Source organism: Passer domesticus, chromosome 1, assembly GCF_036417665.1.
Source record: "Passer domesticus isolate bPasDom1 chromosome 1, bPasDom1.hap1, whole genome shotgun sequence".
NCBI lineage: Eukaryota > Metazoa > Chordata > Aves > Passeriformes > Passeridae > Passer > Passer domesticus.
The window spans coordinates 126,209,638-126,228,767 of NC_087474.1; the positions used below are offsets into that span (position 1 = coordinate 126,209,638).

At 42.1% G+C, this 19,130-nt stretch overlaps 2 protein-coding genes across 3 annotated transcripts in view; one reads left to right on the plus strand and one right to left on the minus strand.

Annotated features, from left to right (window-relative positions):
* Nucleotides 1–13,453, minus strand: part of LOC135279923 (cytochrome P450 7B1) — a 124,337-nt gene extending 110,884 nt beyond the window's left edge. The window contains exon 1 of one of the 2 annotated variants that reach the window (XM_064387507.1): nucleotides 13,184–13,453. In XM_064387507.1, coding sequence (XP_064243577.1) covers nucleotides 13,184–13,278 — 95 coding nt within the window. In that variant the 5' untranslated portion in view covers nucleotides 13,279–13,453. The remainder of the gene's footprint in view (nucleotides 1–13,183) is intronic. The other variant, XM_064387513.1, reaches the window with a different exon arrangement.
* LOC135279943 (uncharacterized) overlaps nucleotides 1–16,115 on the plus strand; it is a 218,512-nt gene extending 202,397 nt beyond the window's left edge. Inside the window, exon 5 of the transcript XR_010347091.1 lies at nucleotides 16,064–16,115. The gene's annotated coding sequence lies outside the window, so the exon portion shown is untranslated. The remainder of the gene's footprint in view (nucleotides 1–16,063) is intronic.
* The last annotated feature ends 3,015 nt before the right edge of the window (nucleotides 16,116–19,130 follow it).

Below are 19,130 nucleotides of genomic sequence, written 5' to 3' on the forward strand. Positions count from 1 at the left end.
TGTTGAAGCCCTCGCCCCTTAGGTCTGCACCCTTAGTGACAGGGTCCTGGTATGAGCTGAGCTGTTAGGGAAGTAACAATACAACTTATGAACTGGGATGGCAAGGGATCAGCTACAACCACAGGAGGCTGGAAGAAATGTCTTCCTGATGCATGTTGACCATCCTAATTTCTTTCTTTTATTCTTTCTACTGCTGACTGGAGATGCACTCCATCACAACCTGCTTTCAAGTTTCATCCCATCAACTGAGAAATCCCACACAAGGAAAACAGAGAGGAAATAAAGGGCAATTAGAGGCACTGGGCGTTAAGGAGTCACTCATATTAGCTGACAGCTACATTGAGGATCCATGAGGAATTGCCAGGTGACTTACCAACAAAAGTGCTTCATTTTTTTGTTGTCATTTTGTACACAGAAAATCCCCTTATAGGTTCCAGTGTGATAAAAGCAATTAGCAAAACTCACTCAAATGAGAAAAAAAGGGGTCTCATTAGCCTAGCTTACCCTCTGAGCATAGCAATAAGAATTCATGAAGACAATTACTAAAGAGCACAATGAATTTTGTGGACAGTAAAAAAAGTGAACTGAGAGGTCAGACCAAAAAAAGTATTCAAATATCTAGCAGAACAAAATGGATGATACAAAACATAAAACCTGCTGAAAAAGTGAGGAGTGAGAAATACAGACTTTATCCTTTAGTGACATAAATCCAGTGCTACACAGCAGCCAAACTCTGCAGTCAGGCTGTAATCATTACGAAAAGATGGCAAAAGAGCCTAAGAACCTTACCTGTATGATGCAATCCAAATGTGCTGGCTGCTTCCTCCTGAACAGAGCAGTTCTGAGAAATTTAGCATGCAAACTCTTATTTATTGAGGCTGCTTTGACCAACCCAACTCTAGAAAATGAAAGAGATGTCCACTGAAACAGACTGCCCAAGGATGGGCAAGATGCCCATCCCTGGAAGTGTTCAAAGCCAGGCTGGATGGGGCTTTGAACAACCCAATCTAGTGAAAGGCATCCCTGTCCATGACAGGGGAGTTGGAATAGATCATCTTTAAGGCCCGTTCCAACCCAAACCAACCTATGGTTCTATGATTCGATGTTACTCCATGCTGACTTGCAGTATAATTCATACTTCAGCAGGCAATTAACTAATCTACCCCTTCCACAACCTTAAGAAATCTACAGACTGCCATGAGCAGGAAAGACTTTCCAGCACCCTGCTGCCTTTAAGGAGATGATTTGATATTTGCCACAAAAAGTAAAAAGGAGGATCTGACACAGCAGGGCTGAAGGTGCAGCTGTAACTGATCACTGTATCTGGGACTAAATAGGATGCCAGAGGTACAAATGGTCACATGTAGCAACAGCAGGGATGTTGTCACCCAGAGCCTTGGATCCTGACCACTGAACAAAAGCTGTGGGGATGAAAATGCCCTGCACATGTGGGAATCCTAAGGCATTCAGAATTCACCACCATCACAGCACACATGGGGATTTCCATCTTCCAGTCACCTCCACCACCACAGTCATTCACTGAGCACTGAGCCAGGTGTGCAGTCTTCAATACAATGACCAAGGGATCAAAACTGTATCTCTGTAGGACATTTCCAACATCACCAATTACCTAAAAAGTTGCAACCATATGCACATATGGAAGGGTTTTTTCACATGGTCTAATAACAGAAACTATCTGATGTTCCAAATCAGCAAATAATACTTGTGCTAAAAACAATTACAAGAAAAATCTTCCTTTCATTTTGATGAAACCAACTGTATCACTACAGTTTAAACAGTTTTATACCTCACATTTCTACAGTGCATTTGAGAACAGTGCATCTGGAACTGCTGCAACACAATTTGGAGGTATGAGATAACATATATGCCTCACTCCTAAACAATAGTCTCAGAGATATTATTAATAACAAAATATGCTGAAATAGTGTGCAAAACAAACAAGATTTTCTTTATGTCTAAGTAAAAAAATGAAGCACTGGTTCATCAGTCCCATTTGAATTATTTCTTGCTTTACAGTCTTCGTTAAAAGAACTGGCTGATCTTTTTCCCAGAACAATGAAGCAAGCATGCAATGCAGAGACTACAGAGCAGCAGCAGGCAGCACACATAAATTGGTCCACCCAAACATTCTTGGCAGTGGAGGAGAAAGCATAAAAAGCAAGTTGCTTCAGTCCACACTAAATAGCCATTGAGACACAAGCAAAGATGCATCAGATGAACTTGCCCACGCCTTTAAATATATACCTGTCTTTAAGCAGGCATTTATTTGCAACAGCAGTATTTAATACTTTGAACAGGAGATCAAGTGTTTGTTTGTACTGGATGACATCTCAGGACATTTTTCATAACTTTTGCTTAAATCTTTTCAATGTTTCAAAGGTTATATACATCCACTAAAGAGTGAACCCACCCTCTTTTCTAAAAGTGAAAACAGAATGGTAAGAACATCCCTTAAAGTAAAAAATAAACCAAAGGCAGGCAGGACATCCTTCCATGCACAGTAGTGTTCAAACACAATTTAATATAGCAAATGCAGGAGACATTGCAAAGGACTAGATTATGTGGGAAGTAAGACTGGATGGGTCACAATAACTGTGCTTTATTAGACTTGAGTTTCCAAGTTAGAAACACAAAGCTTTCCTTCTGGAATGGAGATCACGAAAGCAGGAAACCTGAACTTTCTTTTGAGCCCAACAGATCTCAGCATTGTCTTATTTTAGCTTCTTACCACTGAACAGACACAGCCTGCACAGTTTTATTTTAAAGTCTTCATAACAACAGGTTTTTAAGGCTCTGAATTTATTATAGCTGATGTGGTTCTATGTAAGGAAGTCCAAAGGTTGTGAAAAAAGTCCCTTCACTCATAAGGTGGTAATATCAAGTAGGATCTAGCAGTGTTTTCCCTACATAAAGATGCAAGAAACTAAAGAGCTTATAGAGGAAAAAATAATTCTGACTCATTCACATATGCAAGATTTCTTTGAAGCTTGATTATAATTTTTGTCTCTTAAAGCAGCAATGCCAGAAATTGAGATATCTGTTCAACCACAAAAGCAGACACTGCGCAAGCAGCTGTTTCCCAAGCCACTGAGCTTGGGAAACATACAGGAGGAACCTCTCCAGTCCTGCTGTGAACAATTCTGTGTCGCACCTTAACAGTGACAAATAATTTAACCTGGCTTTAAAGGATATTACGTGCAAGCTGCTAGGACACAAAGTCCAAGTTTCCCTCATTTGGTCCTCAGAAGGAGCCCAGGCTCTGACCCCTTGCTGCCCTTGTTCCAGGACGTAGAAATTAATCACCATCAGTCACAGACACTGTAATGGCAACTGTCCCTGCGAAGCCTGAACATCTTTTGTGTAGTCATGCACTATGGGCTCCATTTCATCATCAGATACACACATCTAAGTCCTACTGCTGTTCACCCAGAATCTTTCAGGCATGTATTTAAGGTTAAAAAGAGCACCACATACAAGCCAGCTCCACAGTACTTTCATTTTTCCTCCTAAATATTAATTCAGTGGGTTCATCATGTTTTACAATTGATTCTTGGATGACTCCTGAACTGAGACATTTTCACTTCTGGTACAGCTACACAGCTGCGCGGGCTCTGGCAACATGCCTCACCCTCAGCTGTAGGTCTAGGAAATTTGCTATTTAAGCAAAATGGTTATGCTGAAACTAACCTAGTCATCTTAAAAGCTTTTAAAAACATTAAAAAAATCTGCTCTAATAGAGTAACAGAAGTCTTTGAGAGGGACATGGAGGAAACACATAATGCACTTGGAAGTAACTTACAAATACTATTACCTTCGAAAACAAAAGTACATCTTCCATGGACATTTTTCTGTCTTAATGAAGTATAAGTCTGAGCTAAGTAGATATTGCAGATCAGTTCCTGAACAACTGAAGGAAAAAATTATGCTTTGCCATCAATCCACTCTTTGAGTTATTTTTAGAGAAGCTTCCCAAATGTGACTACCAAAGCTTCTCATGCTGAAAAACCAGCTGGAGAGAATTAACATGGCTATGATCTATCTCACACCAGAAGCCCTGAAGACAAGCTATTGTAACCCGAAAAACCATGCCAGCACTGAAGAAAACACAGAGCAGCGCTTTCCAGCTAGGGATGATGACCAAACTCTACTGTAGCGTCAGGTGAGTAGACCAGCAACGGAGGTCAGTCAAATTCTCTCTGAGGAGATAGTAGCAATTGTCCTTCTTTCCTAAGCATCCTGCTTTTGTTAACCTGATTAAATGGGAGTTTCTAAATGTATTTTTTGTTTTTCCTTGGGGTCCCTTCAGAAAGCTGGAGACCATCCCTCTGAAGCCTTCACAGACTACAGTAGCACACCATGACAAAGGGGCAGACCCACTCTCTTGCTGGCATGAAAACAAAAGGAAAGAAAGAGTACAAAAAGACTGAAAAACTGACTTCATCAGTTCTGCCCACTCTGTTTTAACAGCAATAGTTTTCTCATGTTAAGGAATATTTGGGTTGGTTTTGGGTTTTCATTTTTTTAAATAAACAGAGCTGCCAGAGTTAATAATTGCAAAACTTCTGCATTCTCACACCAGGCTGAAATTAGACTGTAATTTTTAAAAAATACTTTATCATTTCAAAAAGTAAAGAAATGTGGCAATTTTCTATCATCATTTTTTCAACATATCATTGAAAAATTTCTAATTTTGTCCAAATCATTTTAGACAAGGTAAGTTACTTAAAAATTTGTAATGGCCACTCAGGAGAAATCTGGAAAACAATCTTATGAGAAGCACGACAATGGGTAAGAAAAGAGCAGGCTACTAAGCAGTTTGCTGATTTTTTGGGGGAATCACAATAAATCAGTCACAACAAACCACAGCACAACCACAGCACTGCAGTCTGCCTTAGCCATCAGAAGCACATTGACTCATACAAGAGCTCAAAGGGTGCACAGAAAGGCTGTCAGCAAGGAAAATGAGTAGCTTGTTGCAAACACACACAGGCTCTCTGACAGATCCCTGGGCTGCCATGGGCTAGGAAGGAGACACTTCTTCAACCACCCACTATGGACATTAGTCTACAAAGGGCAGTGTTGCAGTCCAGGTTTTCACTGCAGTGTCAGAAAGGGGAAACTGGATGGATGGTGGAGAGGGTACTCCTGTAACACCCATTTTAGCTTAATTTTGCTCATCTGTTCTTTCTTCACATGCCTTCTGAACAGGCCACTTTACCAGGACTCCATGCATATTCTCCAAAATCAACAGGTACACATTCATTGCATTTGGCTAGAATCTCCTACTACTAGGCCTACGGTATGAGAGAGCATTATTTTTTTAAGAGAATTGGAATATTGCTTAGGAAACTACAAGATTAAATCATGAGAAGCACAACCATAGCATTTTTGTGCTGATTTGAATTACGAATAGAAAGTACGAGCAGTTAAGAGGAAACAAGATATGTTCTATACAAGAGCCAAGATTTTTTTTTCCTGACATGTGCCAAACAAGGAGAAGAAACAGAAGAATCTGGCACCATTAAAAACAGTTTGTGGAGAAAGGGACTGAATATCTACAGCCAAGATCCATGTGGTTTGTAAAGAGGAAACTTTTGTTTTATGGGACTCTCAGTCAGCCAAAATTCACCCAGACGGCATGCAAATGGATATTAGCCTAAAATCCTACATGCTTCTTGTAAAAGGATCAGTAAATGATGGGGAAAGAAAAAGAACACTACTGAAGTTTGAAATCAGAATTCAGAATCTGCCTCATGGTTGAAAAAGTTAGTTTACCAGACAGCTATAATGTCATACATATATGGTAAATGTCTTGGAAAGAAAAGGCAGCAAGTTAAAGCACAAAACTAGAAGTCAGGAAAATGTGTTCCAAGTCTGGCTCCAATACCAAGGAGATCTATAAAACTTGGATAAAAGAGAAAAAGACTGCCAACTTAACAGTGAGATTTTCCTTAACTTCATATAGTGTATTAACATTGCACGTATGCTGTTTCATTTAGCTTCTGTATTTCCCCCACTCTCTGGCATTACAATGCACTAAGTTAAATAAGTGACTAGATGGAGTGCTAAGAACAGTTATACTACTTTATCAGAATAAGCCCTGCCCAACTTCTTAATCAAAACACTTGACTGGGGAAAATAAAAAACAAACAAACAAACAAAAAAACCAACAAAAAAACCCCAAAAAAACCACAAAAAAAAACCCCACAAAAAAAAAAAACACCACCAAAAAAACCCACACCAGAAAAAAAAAAACCAAGAAACCAAAAACAAACAAACAAACAAAAATTTTATATGGTACCATAATTCTCATAACTGAGCAAAACACTAGAGCGGCTGGCACAATCCAACAACTTAGCTGACTATTGCAAAAATACAATACCTAAAATTGTATTTCAGCATATAGGAGAAAGGGATGGACAGGCAACAGTTCCTCAGCATATGTTGAGCAGTTATACCATGCAAGAACTCTTCAGCATCTCTGAAAATTCTCTGAGTGCCCAGTGAAGCATTTGTCTGTGTTATCTGTAAATCAAGAGCCCACACTGGCCTCCAATTTACAGCAGGGGAACTGACGAGGAAGCCACAAGCAAGACTGCAAGCTTGGGACTTAGTGAAGTCCCTGCATGCCAGTGACTCCTTCCTGAGGGTGCTAAGCCCCAGGAAGCTTTGTGATCAAGACTCCAGGAAATCCTGCAGTCACCTGATGATGCAGCTCTCTAGTTACATCACCAGTTATTAAACACACTGGGGGGCAAATTTCACCACCATGCATAAAGGAGAAGTAGTTCATAGCTCATGTCAGAGGACACTAGGATTAAGATTTGCCCCTTTTCCTTCAAACCAGTCTTTATTTGTAACCTTTCAGCTAAGATTTGCCAACCACCCTGCTTTCTTCCTCTAAATATAGTGGCAAGCATTAATATAATTTTTGAAGCACTGTGTATTCATGTGGGTTGTCCTCATTCATACCTTTGGGACTATCAGCTTGGAAGAGGAGCAGAAGGGTTAATTGTTCAGAACTTTCTGTAAGCTCTGTGTGTTTGTGTACAGTGCTCTAGATGGACACTCCATGCTTCATGTTACACTGGAATAATAAATAGAGCTGAAAGCAATTCCCTTTAACTCTCACCCTTTAATTTTATTTGCTCCAAGAAATAAAGAACAGAAGAAAGCAAAATCAATAATTCCAAGGCGGGGGGCGGGGGGGGGGGAATTATAGGCCCTTTTCACAGAAATATGGGGAGGAAAAAAACCCCATGAAAGTATAAACTATTGTATTTTAGTCAGAAACAAGAAGCTAGCTAGTTCTTACTGCCACTAAAAATATCTCCACCTCTCACACATATACATTTACCAGGATGGCATCTACTGATGGATTCTGGATGCTGACCAAGGCCAGACCAGGTATAAACCACAAAGCTGAACAACCCCCAACAAAGTAGGTCAAGAAAACTGGGAGGGAAGGGAAACTGTTGCTAGGTGGCAGTGTACCTTAAGCAAAGAATTCTGTAAATCAGAGATCACTGGGAAGGTTCCTTATCTTCTAAAAGAGGTCTCATCTTTAATGTCATCTTCAAAGTATTGGTAGGAAGTGGAACTCCAAATGTGCATGACACACACGCTACAAATCAGAAGGATGAGAAGCAAGACAAAAAAAAATAAAGAAAAAGAAAAACCTGTCTTGAAACACACTGCTGTGCAAGACCCATGATATAATGGCTCTCCAGGTCTATTAGAGCCATAAGAAAAACCAACAGCCTGTGAATGGAGACTTGTACACCTTGAGAAGGTTACAGTTTTGCCGACTTCATTTTATTCTACCTTCACTTAAGCTCTGACCAGTAGAAGCAAGCAAAGAAATAAGCTTCCACCACATCTTGGCACAGCAGTGAACAGTTGACAGAAAACCCAAGTGTGATGGTGAGAAAGAAAGGTTTCCTAAGGCTACTTAAGAAACAGAACTGTTACTTTTCTGCCTTAAACAGTTTCAGTCTTCAGTCCTTTCCAGAGTGGAGAAAGAGCGGACAATGACAGTAAACAAAAGGAGGTCATGAAAACACGTGCACTCCCTAGAGGTCCAATCAGTAGAATGGAGAAAAGGCCTCTGCAGAAGGCCAAGGTAAGAAGGAAGAGGCCAGATTTTTCTGGTATCCTTCTATCTGTCCTTCCTGATGTTCCCTCCAACTGAAAACTACCTTAACATATTGCCTAAATTAGCAGAAGTGGTAAAAAAGACAGGCTGATGACATCTTGTGAACTACAATTCGCTTGGTAAGAGAGCTGTTAGCAAGCTCACAGCTTGTCACAGAGAAGGATAAGATGTTCTTGAAGGCAAAGACAAAATCTATATTCTTTTCAACAATATCTGTCTGGGTTCAAGAGAGCAATTTTGGGGAAAAGTATATTAGATTAATGTAATTGTATAGATCAGAGGTATTTTAAGATATAGAATAAAAAGGGAAAATGAAAGACACTTTGCTTCCTCAAGGCTTTAAATCCATAACTCAGGTCACAGCAAAATCCTTCCTGAGAAATGTATCATGCAATTCTTCTTATGTTGACTTCAATCTACAATTACACTGTATAAGTTTGGATATTTTTTTAATACCATGTTGTGATGCATTAGAAACTGGTCAGAAACAATATATTAGAAGGTACATGTCCCATCTAATGCAGCACAGAAATTCTTATAGTGCTGTAAAGTAAAACCCACAACATGAGCCATGTATCATAGCATTTCTCACGAGCAATCCTGACTGTGAAGACCATTCCTAATAATTACAATACCAGCCCTACAAACCTACAGAATCATGGAATGGTTTGGGTAAGAAGGCACCTTAAGGATAATCTAGTTCCAAATCCCTGCCATGAGGTAATTTAAAGCCCCATCCAACCAGGCCTGGAACACTTCCAGGGACAGGGCAGCCACAACTTCTCTGGGAAACATCTTCCAGTATCTCATCATCCTCACCATAAAGAATTTGTTCTTATTATATAATGTAAATCCACCTTCTTTCATTTTAAAGCAATAGAATTGTAAAGGAGTAACTTTTACCAACCCTGTCATTGATGCAACTCACATCAGAGGTGTGTTAACTTTCCAAGCAGTTATAAACCTCTGTTGAGGAACCTTTTTACAGCATCAGACTGTATTTTCTTTATCTGAAAAACTTTGGGACGCAAACCTTAGGAGAAGGATTCAATTTCAATACATAAACAGGGACACAATTCTTGTTCCACTTCTCTCCACTGTCCTCTTCCCCTAAGGCAGTGGTTTTAATCTGTGGTCCCCTCTTCCTAGCAATTTGCAGCATCTGCTCTTCAAGGAGGGAGTCAGAGAATATCCCAGCCTTTCCCACATATTGTTGGTTACAATCTGTGACCATTTTCAGTCATGGACATGCAATGAACACTAGCAACCAAAAATATCCATCAATTTGAGCAAGAAAAAGTGGAATAATACTACACCTATGTAAGTTAGCAGGAGACACAGCCCCTGAAGATCTCAAGGGCCCTTCTCTGAATTGGGCAGCATCACTGCTGGAAGACAAATGGGAGTCAGCTTCACCTGACATCTCACCTCCTGCTCCATGAGACTGTGCACAGCTAGTGGAAAAGCAGTTTGAAAACACCAAAAGAAAATCACATGAAGCTGGGGCTGAGGTAAGACATTTTATGAAGGCAAGAGAATAATTTGTACAGTCTCCAGCCTAGGAAATCACCAGCTTTTGCCATAGCAGAAATACTTTCATGCAGCAGCAACAAGGAAGTGCTCTCTAGAGAAAATACATTCCCCAGCAAACAGCCTAGATAGGCTTTCCTTCGCTAACCACGAAGAGGGAGATCTCTCTTAGCATGCAGAAGGCACCGAGACTCATTTGACATTGAGTTTAACTCAAATTCATTTTTTCTGTGATTACAGAAACTTTTGTTCTACTTCTGTTTCTTCACCATCTGTGATACAAAACCTGGCAAAGACTCCAAATAGTTTCCTTTGTGTTATTATTGCCACAAGCACTCAAATGATAAGCATTTATACAAAAGGAAATTCCTCTTCCTTTCTACCCTATCTGAGAAAACTGGTACTGAATTCACGCTCAAATCTTGTAAAGCCAGGTTACATCAATGGCATTACAGAAAAAAGCAACAGCAGATTAAGCCAATTCAACACCTTTTCTGCTCCAGTAATGAGCACCTCAGCCTGAGAGGAAACAGAGGGGAAGCACCTTATACCAAAAAAAGTGAAATCCTGTAACATCTGCTTAAGGAGCATCAGTGATGGATTGAGGAAGTTCTCTTCTCCAGGATATACAAACCCTCATTATGCTCCTTGATGTGTAACTCTCAAGAGCCACAAAGGTGGTTGTGCTTCACCTCGGTCAAGCAGGACAGAGGCATCACCCAGCAAAACAAACACAGAGCTCTCTGAAGTGCAAGTTAGTGGTGTTTATTTACTCACTTAAGCTCTTCATTTATATATACACACACTTGCCTACTGTGGTAAACTTGATGGAATCCATGCAGGGCTGTGGCTAAGATGTCAAATTTTATCATTCTGGTGAAGTTTATCTTGGTACCTTAAAAACAACAATCTCCTTATACAGGGTTTTCACTGCTACAAGCATAACATTAAGGCAACATATTAACTTATATAAGAACACATGCATGCCTGAAGTACCAACATTTCTTCTAGCATAGGCAAGCTCCACATTGTTTGCTCTTCTGTCCAAATGGCTATGATCCATGACCAGGAATATAGCCTTGACTTTGGCATTTATTTGTGGAGTAATTTGCCAACGCTCCCCATGTGGAGGACACATGGGGATGGATAAACTGATAAGGGTCTGATAAGCAAGGAGAGATCCCAGACTTCCACCAAATTTGAGAAGTATGAACTAAGCTCTAACCCCATCTTCCACTGCACCCTTAGAATGGCTTTTCTTCCCACAGATCAGAAATGGTTGTTGAACATCAGCAGGCTGCTGCTAGGCACCTCTACAGACCCTGCAAAATTTCTTTTCTTTCTTTATGCTGAAAGAAATAGAATTAATTGCACATTTTACTGGAGCAGGACAATACCTCAACACTAGCACCTTCTGCTGAGGGCTGTACCACACAGAGGTTGATAGGTTTTGCCATTTATTGTTTGCAGTTGCTTGCTTTATTATTTGCTAGTGCTTCGTACAGTTCTCTAAGAAACAGCACAGGCTTTCAAGTAGTTAATTAATCAAACAGCAGTTTGGTTTTTGGGACAAGCCAGTACATCTTCTTGTGAGGTCTTCTGTGTAACATCATACTGTTGTGACACAAACCATTCTGCTGTAGACTCTAAACTGCACTTGAAAAACACTACAGCCATAAAGGGTATAAAAATAATTCAGAATGGGTTCTTTGATCCTTTTTTCTCTACCACTCACATCTGGCTGAAAATTTTACAAGCAACAGCTTTGCCTGTTTCCATTTTCAAAAATTCTTTTACAATTGCACTAGAATTTAAACTAATGACAGGCACAATTTATAATATGGCTGAGGCAGTATAATATCTTCTAGCCTTAAAAAGACACCAAATCCCATTTGCCTTCCTGCTCCCCTTTTGTTTTCTGTGCTGATGTTCTTTAGGGAACAGCAAACTAGACTGGCAGTAAACTAAACATATCCAAAAAATAGTTTTTTATGTGTTTAATTCCCAGAATACGCTCACAGAGGGTCAGAGAAGCATGATGAGGAGGAGGAGTGACCTGCTGAGCAGCAACTGTCCACTTCATAAACTGAGCTGAAGCATGAAGCGTCATCACAGACAACTCTGTCAAGCAGTCTGTGTTATGGGATGACCCCACTCAAACATTGGGATGGATGTCTCCTTAAGGAATGGATTGGGCTCTCTAAGTCAAATCACACGTAATAATGGTTACAAACCAGACACCATGGAACTAATCCGTCTCTGTTTACAGATGTCTTCTGGGACCAAAACACAAATTTTCATTTTTCAATTCATTCTATACATGGTCCCAAAGTTAGGGTTATTGGTCTAAAAATTGCCAGACTGCCCTTCTAACTCTGTTTAGAACCTAGTACTGCAATTTATTTTTTGCAGTTGCTTGTCTACATCTTCCAAAATAACTTACAGTTACTAGGAATAGAAACAGTTTACTATTCAGAATTACATCTATTATTTTCTATGCATCTCATTTTATGAATTAAAAATAAGCAAACAATCCAGTGAATACTGATCCCTCCCCTTCTTCACTCCTCCTCCGTCAGCCTTTACACACATTTGTTCATCAGTTGCAGACGAGAAACCGAAGAGCATCGAGTATTGGCTTCACGTGGCCAAGCATTTCATTTCATCAAGTGAAAACTACTTGGGAAAATGTCAGTATACAAAGTAACAGGTATTTAGAAAGCATAGTTCCAGACAGTGCTTCTTTTCCCCTCAAAAACCCTGCATGTTCTTCTTGAAATGTCTCCGAACACGTGTGTACCTTCTTTGAGTTTATATAGATTGTACACTTTAAAGGCAAACAGCATGAGTAACACTAACAGAAGTCACTAGAACGCCTATGACCCAAGCTACTCGGCACGGAGAGCAGGGCAGCGAGGGCCGATGTCGCAACCCCGATGCGGCAGCGGCGGCTGCAGGTAGGGCAGGGGCAGCGGGGGCGCGGCGGGACAGCTGCCGCGGGCCGCCCCGGCTGCCTGCTGCTGCACGGGGCAGCAGGCTCGCAGCCACCCTCAGCGTCGCGTACGCTCACACATGCCGAGCTGCCCGGGGATGTGCTACGTGCACAGCTCCTCTCGGAGCACGGGACTCCACGCGTCCCCGGGAGGCGAGACCAGAATCCCACGTGCCAGCGGCCGCCCCCGGCCGAGGTCAGGCGAGGAGGCTCCGCCGCCCCCGCCGCGCCTCCCCGGCTCCCCCTCGGCCCCGGCGGCGCCGCTGCCGCCCGCGGGCCCCGCGCTGGCCCGGCCGCAGCGGGGCCGCCACCCCGGGGCCGCCATCCCGCGGGGGCCGCCGCCCCCGGCCCGGCGGGCGCTGATAGGGCGGCCCCGAGCGGAGGGGCGGGCGGAGAGCGGCGCGGCCCAATGCGCGGCTCGGCGGCGGCGGCAGCCCCGCTCCCCCGGCCCGGCCGTGCAGGAATGCCGCCCCCCGCCCCGGTACCTTCTCCTCCTGCAGAGCACGCACACGGCCCACAGCAGCAGCACGGCGGCGGCCGCCCCGCCGTAGGTGCCGAGCGGCAGCGTGTCGGGGCCCATGCTGGCGGCGCTCGCCTCGGCGGCTGCTGGTGCCTCACCGCCGCCGCCGCCGGGGAGGAAAGTTTCGCCCGTCCTCCCGCTCCCGGCAGGAGAGGCGCCCGGCCGGCCGTCCCTCCCCGCCCACCCCGAACCCAGGGGGCTGGGTTTGGCTGCTCGGAGCCGGACTTGGCGAGCGGGCCCGGTGCGACCCGGCCGGCTCCTCCCCGGGGAGCGCCCAGCGCGGGGAGGGTCGCGCCCGCCCGCCCCCGCGGCTTCCCGGCGGCGGCGGAGGGGGAGCCCCAGCCTCCGGCTTGCCGGGAAAAGGCTGCGATGCTCCGGGAAGGTGCCAGGACGGAGACCCGGGAGTGGTGGGGGCGTCTCAGGGCTCCCCGCCCTTCAATCCCTTTCAGCCTTCACGGCACCCGGGAGGGTCTCGGTGCCCCGCAAACGTGGCCTCGGGTGGCGGAGTGGCCGTGGCGTGTCCCCGGTACGAACGGTGCCAGGCTCGGACACATGGCAGGTTTTGACCTCCGCTTGGTTTTGATACAGACACCCGATATGTGTCCCCTTAAAAAGCAAGGTAACATCCCACAGCTTGATAAAACTTAATCTGCGGTATGATAACAAATAACGAGGGTTGGTTCTTAGCACTTTATGAGAAGAAACTGGGTCCAGTCCTCCTACTGCGCCAGCCTCTCTGGTGTGCTACGGAGAGTACAGGAGAGGAAGGAGGAGGTGAGAGACAAAAAACTGAGGCAATGGGGAGATCCCCAGCGGGAGGAGCTGGAATGAGGTGGAGAGGCAAAGAGGTCAAGGGAGTTCAATACTTTGTGGCAGGGCAGGGACTAACAAAATCCCAGGGCAGCAGCAGTACCTTACCGCTCCACTGCCATTTGGTAGAAGGTACGCTCAAATGCTGGTGTGATGTAAGCTACTCTTCGATGAGAATTCACACTGAGAGATGGAATAAGATCCTTCAGGTTTTGGAATTGTGATTCGGTTGAATGCTGACAGACAAGTTCATGCTCATTTTCAGCCGCATGCAGTATTGTATGTTGTATGTTTCGCAATGCTTGGTGGTTTATATATTCCTTTCATCTTGGAAACAAACTGTAGAACACCGGTCTTCTGACCTGTCCTAATTGTTGCAAGTTTTTTCAGAATTGTATAGTTGCAAATGTGTCTTAGCAGATAAAAAAGCCAGTTAACAAAGCACCTTCCTTAGCAGATTTCATGATTTTTGAGAGCCTGAGGAATATCTGAGGGTTTGAAGTTATCAGAGCTGTGTGTCTTCTTCCTCAGACATTCCTTTTAGTTACATATTTAAAAATGCCATTGTGTTAATTAGGAAAAAATCTAAGTAGTGTATGCCGCATTAAAAGTGACCCAAATCTGAGCAACATTGCTTAAAACCATCAGCTGTCTATCCCTCCTGAGACCAAAAATTCAGACACCCTTATTGTGCAATATGATGCATGGAGGGAAACCATAAGAGAAACTAATGTTTCACTTGTAGTTCTTTAGAACTTCTTGCAGGTAACTGTATTTGAAATCCCCAGCTTGGGAATCCCAAGGGGTTTCTTAAATAGTAGTTCTGTAAATTCATGGAAAAGGACTAATTCAGAACTGAAAAGCATTGCACTGTAAGACATTACACAGGAAAATATTACTCATTTTCCAAATGACCTCTTCTGAGAAAATGTAGTGTTTCAGTTCACTTTGGTGAGAAATAACTGTCCACATACAATTAAATAGCTGTGGCAGCTAGAGTAAGCCCTCACCCATAATCAAAATATCAAAAAACCAAGAATACAGTAGTTCTGCCAAAGGGTGTGAAGAGGGTTACAACAATCTTTTTTAGTTTGCGCTTTTCATGTTTGTTGAAAGTTACTGTCTCAGGTCAATTGCAGATGAAAAACAACCCATCCCCACACCAAAAACCATTTTGAACCACACCACGAGAGCTTTAAAATACAGGGAGCAAACCCTGAAACATCCTGAGTCCCTAGAAATGCTAAGTACCGTTCTGTGTCAATCATTTAAAAAGTCCAAGTGGATGGATTAAATTCTTAACTAGTGAAGGCATCTCAAAGAGCTGGAAGCTAGAACATGTTTAAGTTTGATGTCTTATATATAGTATGAATTACGTCAATGCAAATCCAACTGGATGATATTTACACATAACATACCAGTTAAAATTATAATAGATGTATCCATAGATATTGGCATCTCAGCTAACCGGAGAAAGAGGGTGAGGCTGAACAGTTCCCTTTAATATAGCTCTAGCAGGAAAGAGGAACTTAATTTAATTTTCAGAAGGTGCAAGCCTAGGCTTATAGCGATGTGGTCTCTTGTTAGGAAAATAGTTTATTAAGAATTGGAGAGATTTTAAGTTTCAAGCTGTCATGAGCTCTTTATGGAGTTCTTGCTGCAGCATGGTCATAAGTGAGGAGAAAGAATGCAAATGGTGTTATATTTGGAAATGGATAATGTTACTCTCCAGCTGGATACAGCTGCGTCCAGTTGTTATCCTTACTGGTGGGGTGTAATTTCTGTTGTTACAACACGGTAGTAGTGGCTCCTTTACAAATTTCTTCAAGTGTCCTTTGTATGTATTAGAAAACTTCCAGAAACAGCTGGAGGCTGGAGAGAGGTGAAAGCATTTGCAAGTACTTACAAGTTTGGGGGTGGGGCCGAGGGGGGGAGTGATGGACAATTCTTAAGGTAAGCTTGCAGGGCTTTTCAGCTGGAAAGGTTTCAGAGAGGTTCCTAATATATTGGTAATAAGCCTATAGAGATAGATTAGATAGATAGATAGATAGATAGATAGATAGATAGATAGATAGATAGATAGATAGATAGACGATACATGCTCAGCTACATTTCTCCTGTTTAAATTGTGAACATTCTGTACATATGCTACAGTTCAAAATGCATACTGTGTGTATGTTTCATACTGCCAATGTTGTAAGATGATATAGATCATATTTTTTTGTCTTATGAAAATGCAGAAGACTCAAAATAAACTTTGAACAGTATATACTGCAATCTGTACAGTATTTTACACATCACAGTGTGATTTTGCTATATGCAGCACATGGACAAATGCCTGTTCTACTGGGTAGCTTTCATGTGCACAAGGATTTAAACTCCCAGTCTTAGACAAGAGCAGATTCTCTACCATTGAAACACCAGTGACATATGTGTTATAAGCAACAGCGGGAACAAGGCTTACTTACTTTTCCACTCACCCAGCACTACTCATTCAAAGGTTATTTTCAACAGCTTATAATTTTGATCTGATATAATCATTGCAGTTGCAATACTGCAAGGCCATTCTTGCCTTCAGTTCAAGTGTGCATGAATTATTTTTAAAAAAAAAGTATTTTTGTGAACAATGCTAAAGAAAATACCCATGGTAACATTTTTAGTGATTTGAGAAATGGCAGAGGCATTAGACTTTGAAATGGGGTCAACAAATTAACCTCTGTGTCAAAGATAATCTGTCCAAATTTATTTAGGTTATAAGCCCCACAAGAAAAGAGGTTTTGTACACTCTAATGACCTGCTGGACCTTTGGGGCTTCATTCTCTGAAGATGCCCCTGGAACTGGGTCTGCTTCCAGCTCTTAGCTCAGCAGCTGTTTTCTCTGGAAGTGAAGCTCTGAGCTAATAGAGATCAGGCTGAATTCAGGGCAATGAAACTAAAAGCCTTTTTGTTCCCTGCTCTCCGTCTCCCTTCCTGCTAGAATACAGGCAAGGGGAAATGCAGTGATTTAAGTGTAGGATGAAAAGGCTTACAGACCTCTTAAATCTTGCTTGATTCAAGACTAATAATTTGATTCTCTCTTTGTTTTCTCTCCTTCAAGTACACACCAATCTGCATTTAATGCTTTTGTAAGACAGCACTGCAGGCTCTCTCCCATGGCCTCCTGTGTCAATCACAGCTGATCAGCCTGAGCTCTGAACAAGATCCCACGCTGAGATGGCTGAGAAATCCCTTTCATCCATCCCTGCACATCAAATGTCTTGGTCCCATTTCCCACTATCATGTGGAATGCCATGCCACACACATACTTGCTACATACAGCAACATATGGACTCATCAGAAAAAAAAAAAAAGAAGCTGAGAGGTCTACAGAGACAAGGGCAGGAACTGAATAGACAAAGCGATCATGAATGAGAGCCAGGAAGGGGAAGAAAGGAGGATTAGGAACATATGAGGGGAAACTGAGGATGAATGGGCAAAATGAAATCTGGGATCCAAAGGAAAGGAGATGACAGTAAGAATATAAAATATTTTGAGGGGGTATGTGACAGACTGGCAGCTGTCGCAGTGTAGAGATTAAGATGTGGAATTGTGATATGACTCAAACGTGAAATCCAAGAACAGAGGTGGAATGGGAAATGAGTGGGAATGGCAGTGTGGGAGAGGAGAAGCCAAGAGGACTTAGGTAAAAAACCTCTGAGGTGGTTCCTGCAGTTTGCAGGCTGAGTCTTACTGGGAAAGAAGAAAGGGATTTGGGTCAAAAAATGACTCTGGGAAAACATAAAAGTGATGGGCAAGATGATCAAGATAAGAAGGGCCCAACAGAAAATGCTATGTCTTCCTGACTGCACTTTTACTGTGTACAATTGCAGAGCCTTAAAAGACATGGTCCTGTTTGTCCATACTGCCATCTGTGCCAGAAGTCACGCAAGACCATCTTTTCCTTTCTGTTATAGCTGTCATGTGGTCACAGTGAGATCTGGTTACTTCCTAATCTGGCATAAAACTCATTCACTGAAGGAGAAGAAGGAATAGTTAACATGCCACCAGATAAGCCATTGTTTCCACTCATTCTGAATCTGACTCTTTACTTTTGCAAGAAAATAGACTGGCAATCAAAGATGTGGACTATGGAGAAGTGAGGCATCCTGTTCTGGGAGCTAAATGAAAAGGGAGCTGTGTTACAGATGCCATGTGGAAAGATTTTCATATTTTCACTCTGGATTTTTCATGCGAAAACTTTAATATATACATGTATATACAAGGAATTAATGTAGGAATAAGCTTTACAGATAAACCTAGGTTATGTAGTCAAAGAGACTGGAGAACCCCTACTCCTTCTTTGCTGTAGATGGAAACCTGGTGAGGCAAGGGGATGACTGCTAGAGCAGTGGCTGTCCTGGCTAAATTAACTAAAGATTCTCCTTCACAATTATATTCCATCTATTTCTGTGGATTATTTCTATACCATCATACCATGGCTAATTACCTGATAGACCCTCATTTTGCCGGTCAGTTTGAGAGCTTAGGTCTGACAAAGTGCTAAGCTCATCAAAAGCAATATATATCTACAGTATCTAGCTACAAAAACAGTAGTGTATTAAGGACTTGCCCTTTGAACATGTAAAGCACTTTTAGCATAAAAAACCCAGCATTTAAATTCCCTGCTGATGAGCATCCATGAAAATATTAATGCTAGTGTACCCTAAGCAGGATTTATATTTGCAACATAGTAAGGTACTCAGTTGTATGCACTGAGTAACCTAACAAAGTTTTGAAGAATGCTGTATTCCCTGCACTTAATTATAGCAAAATTATGGTAAAAAAATTTAATGTAACTACATTATATTTACCTTGATCAAAGGCCTACAATACTGGGATTTTTTAACTTTCTAATAGCTGACTTTGTAACATTCAAAATGCACTTTTTATTCTTCAATGCTATAATTCAGTTTAATTTGCCTTGGGAATACTGCAGTCTTTGCTAGCAGCAAATATTTGGGACAACTAAAAAGTGTTTGTACTATTATGAAAACAAATATCATGTATTAACTCATTAGCTGGCAGGTGTATGTATATAAACAACATCTGGACATTTTTCATTT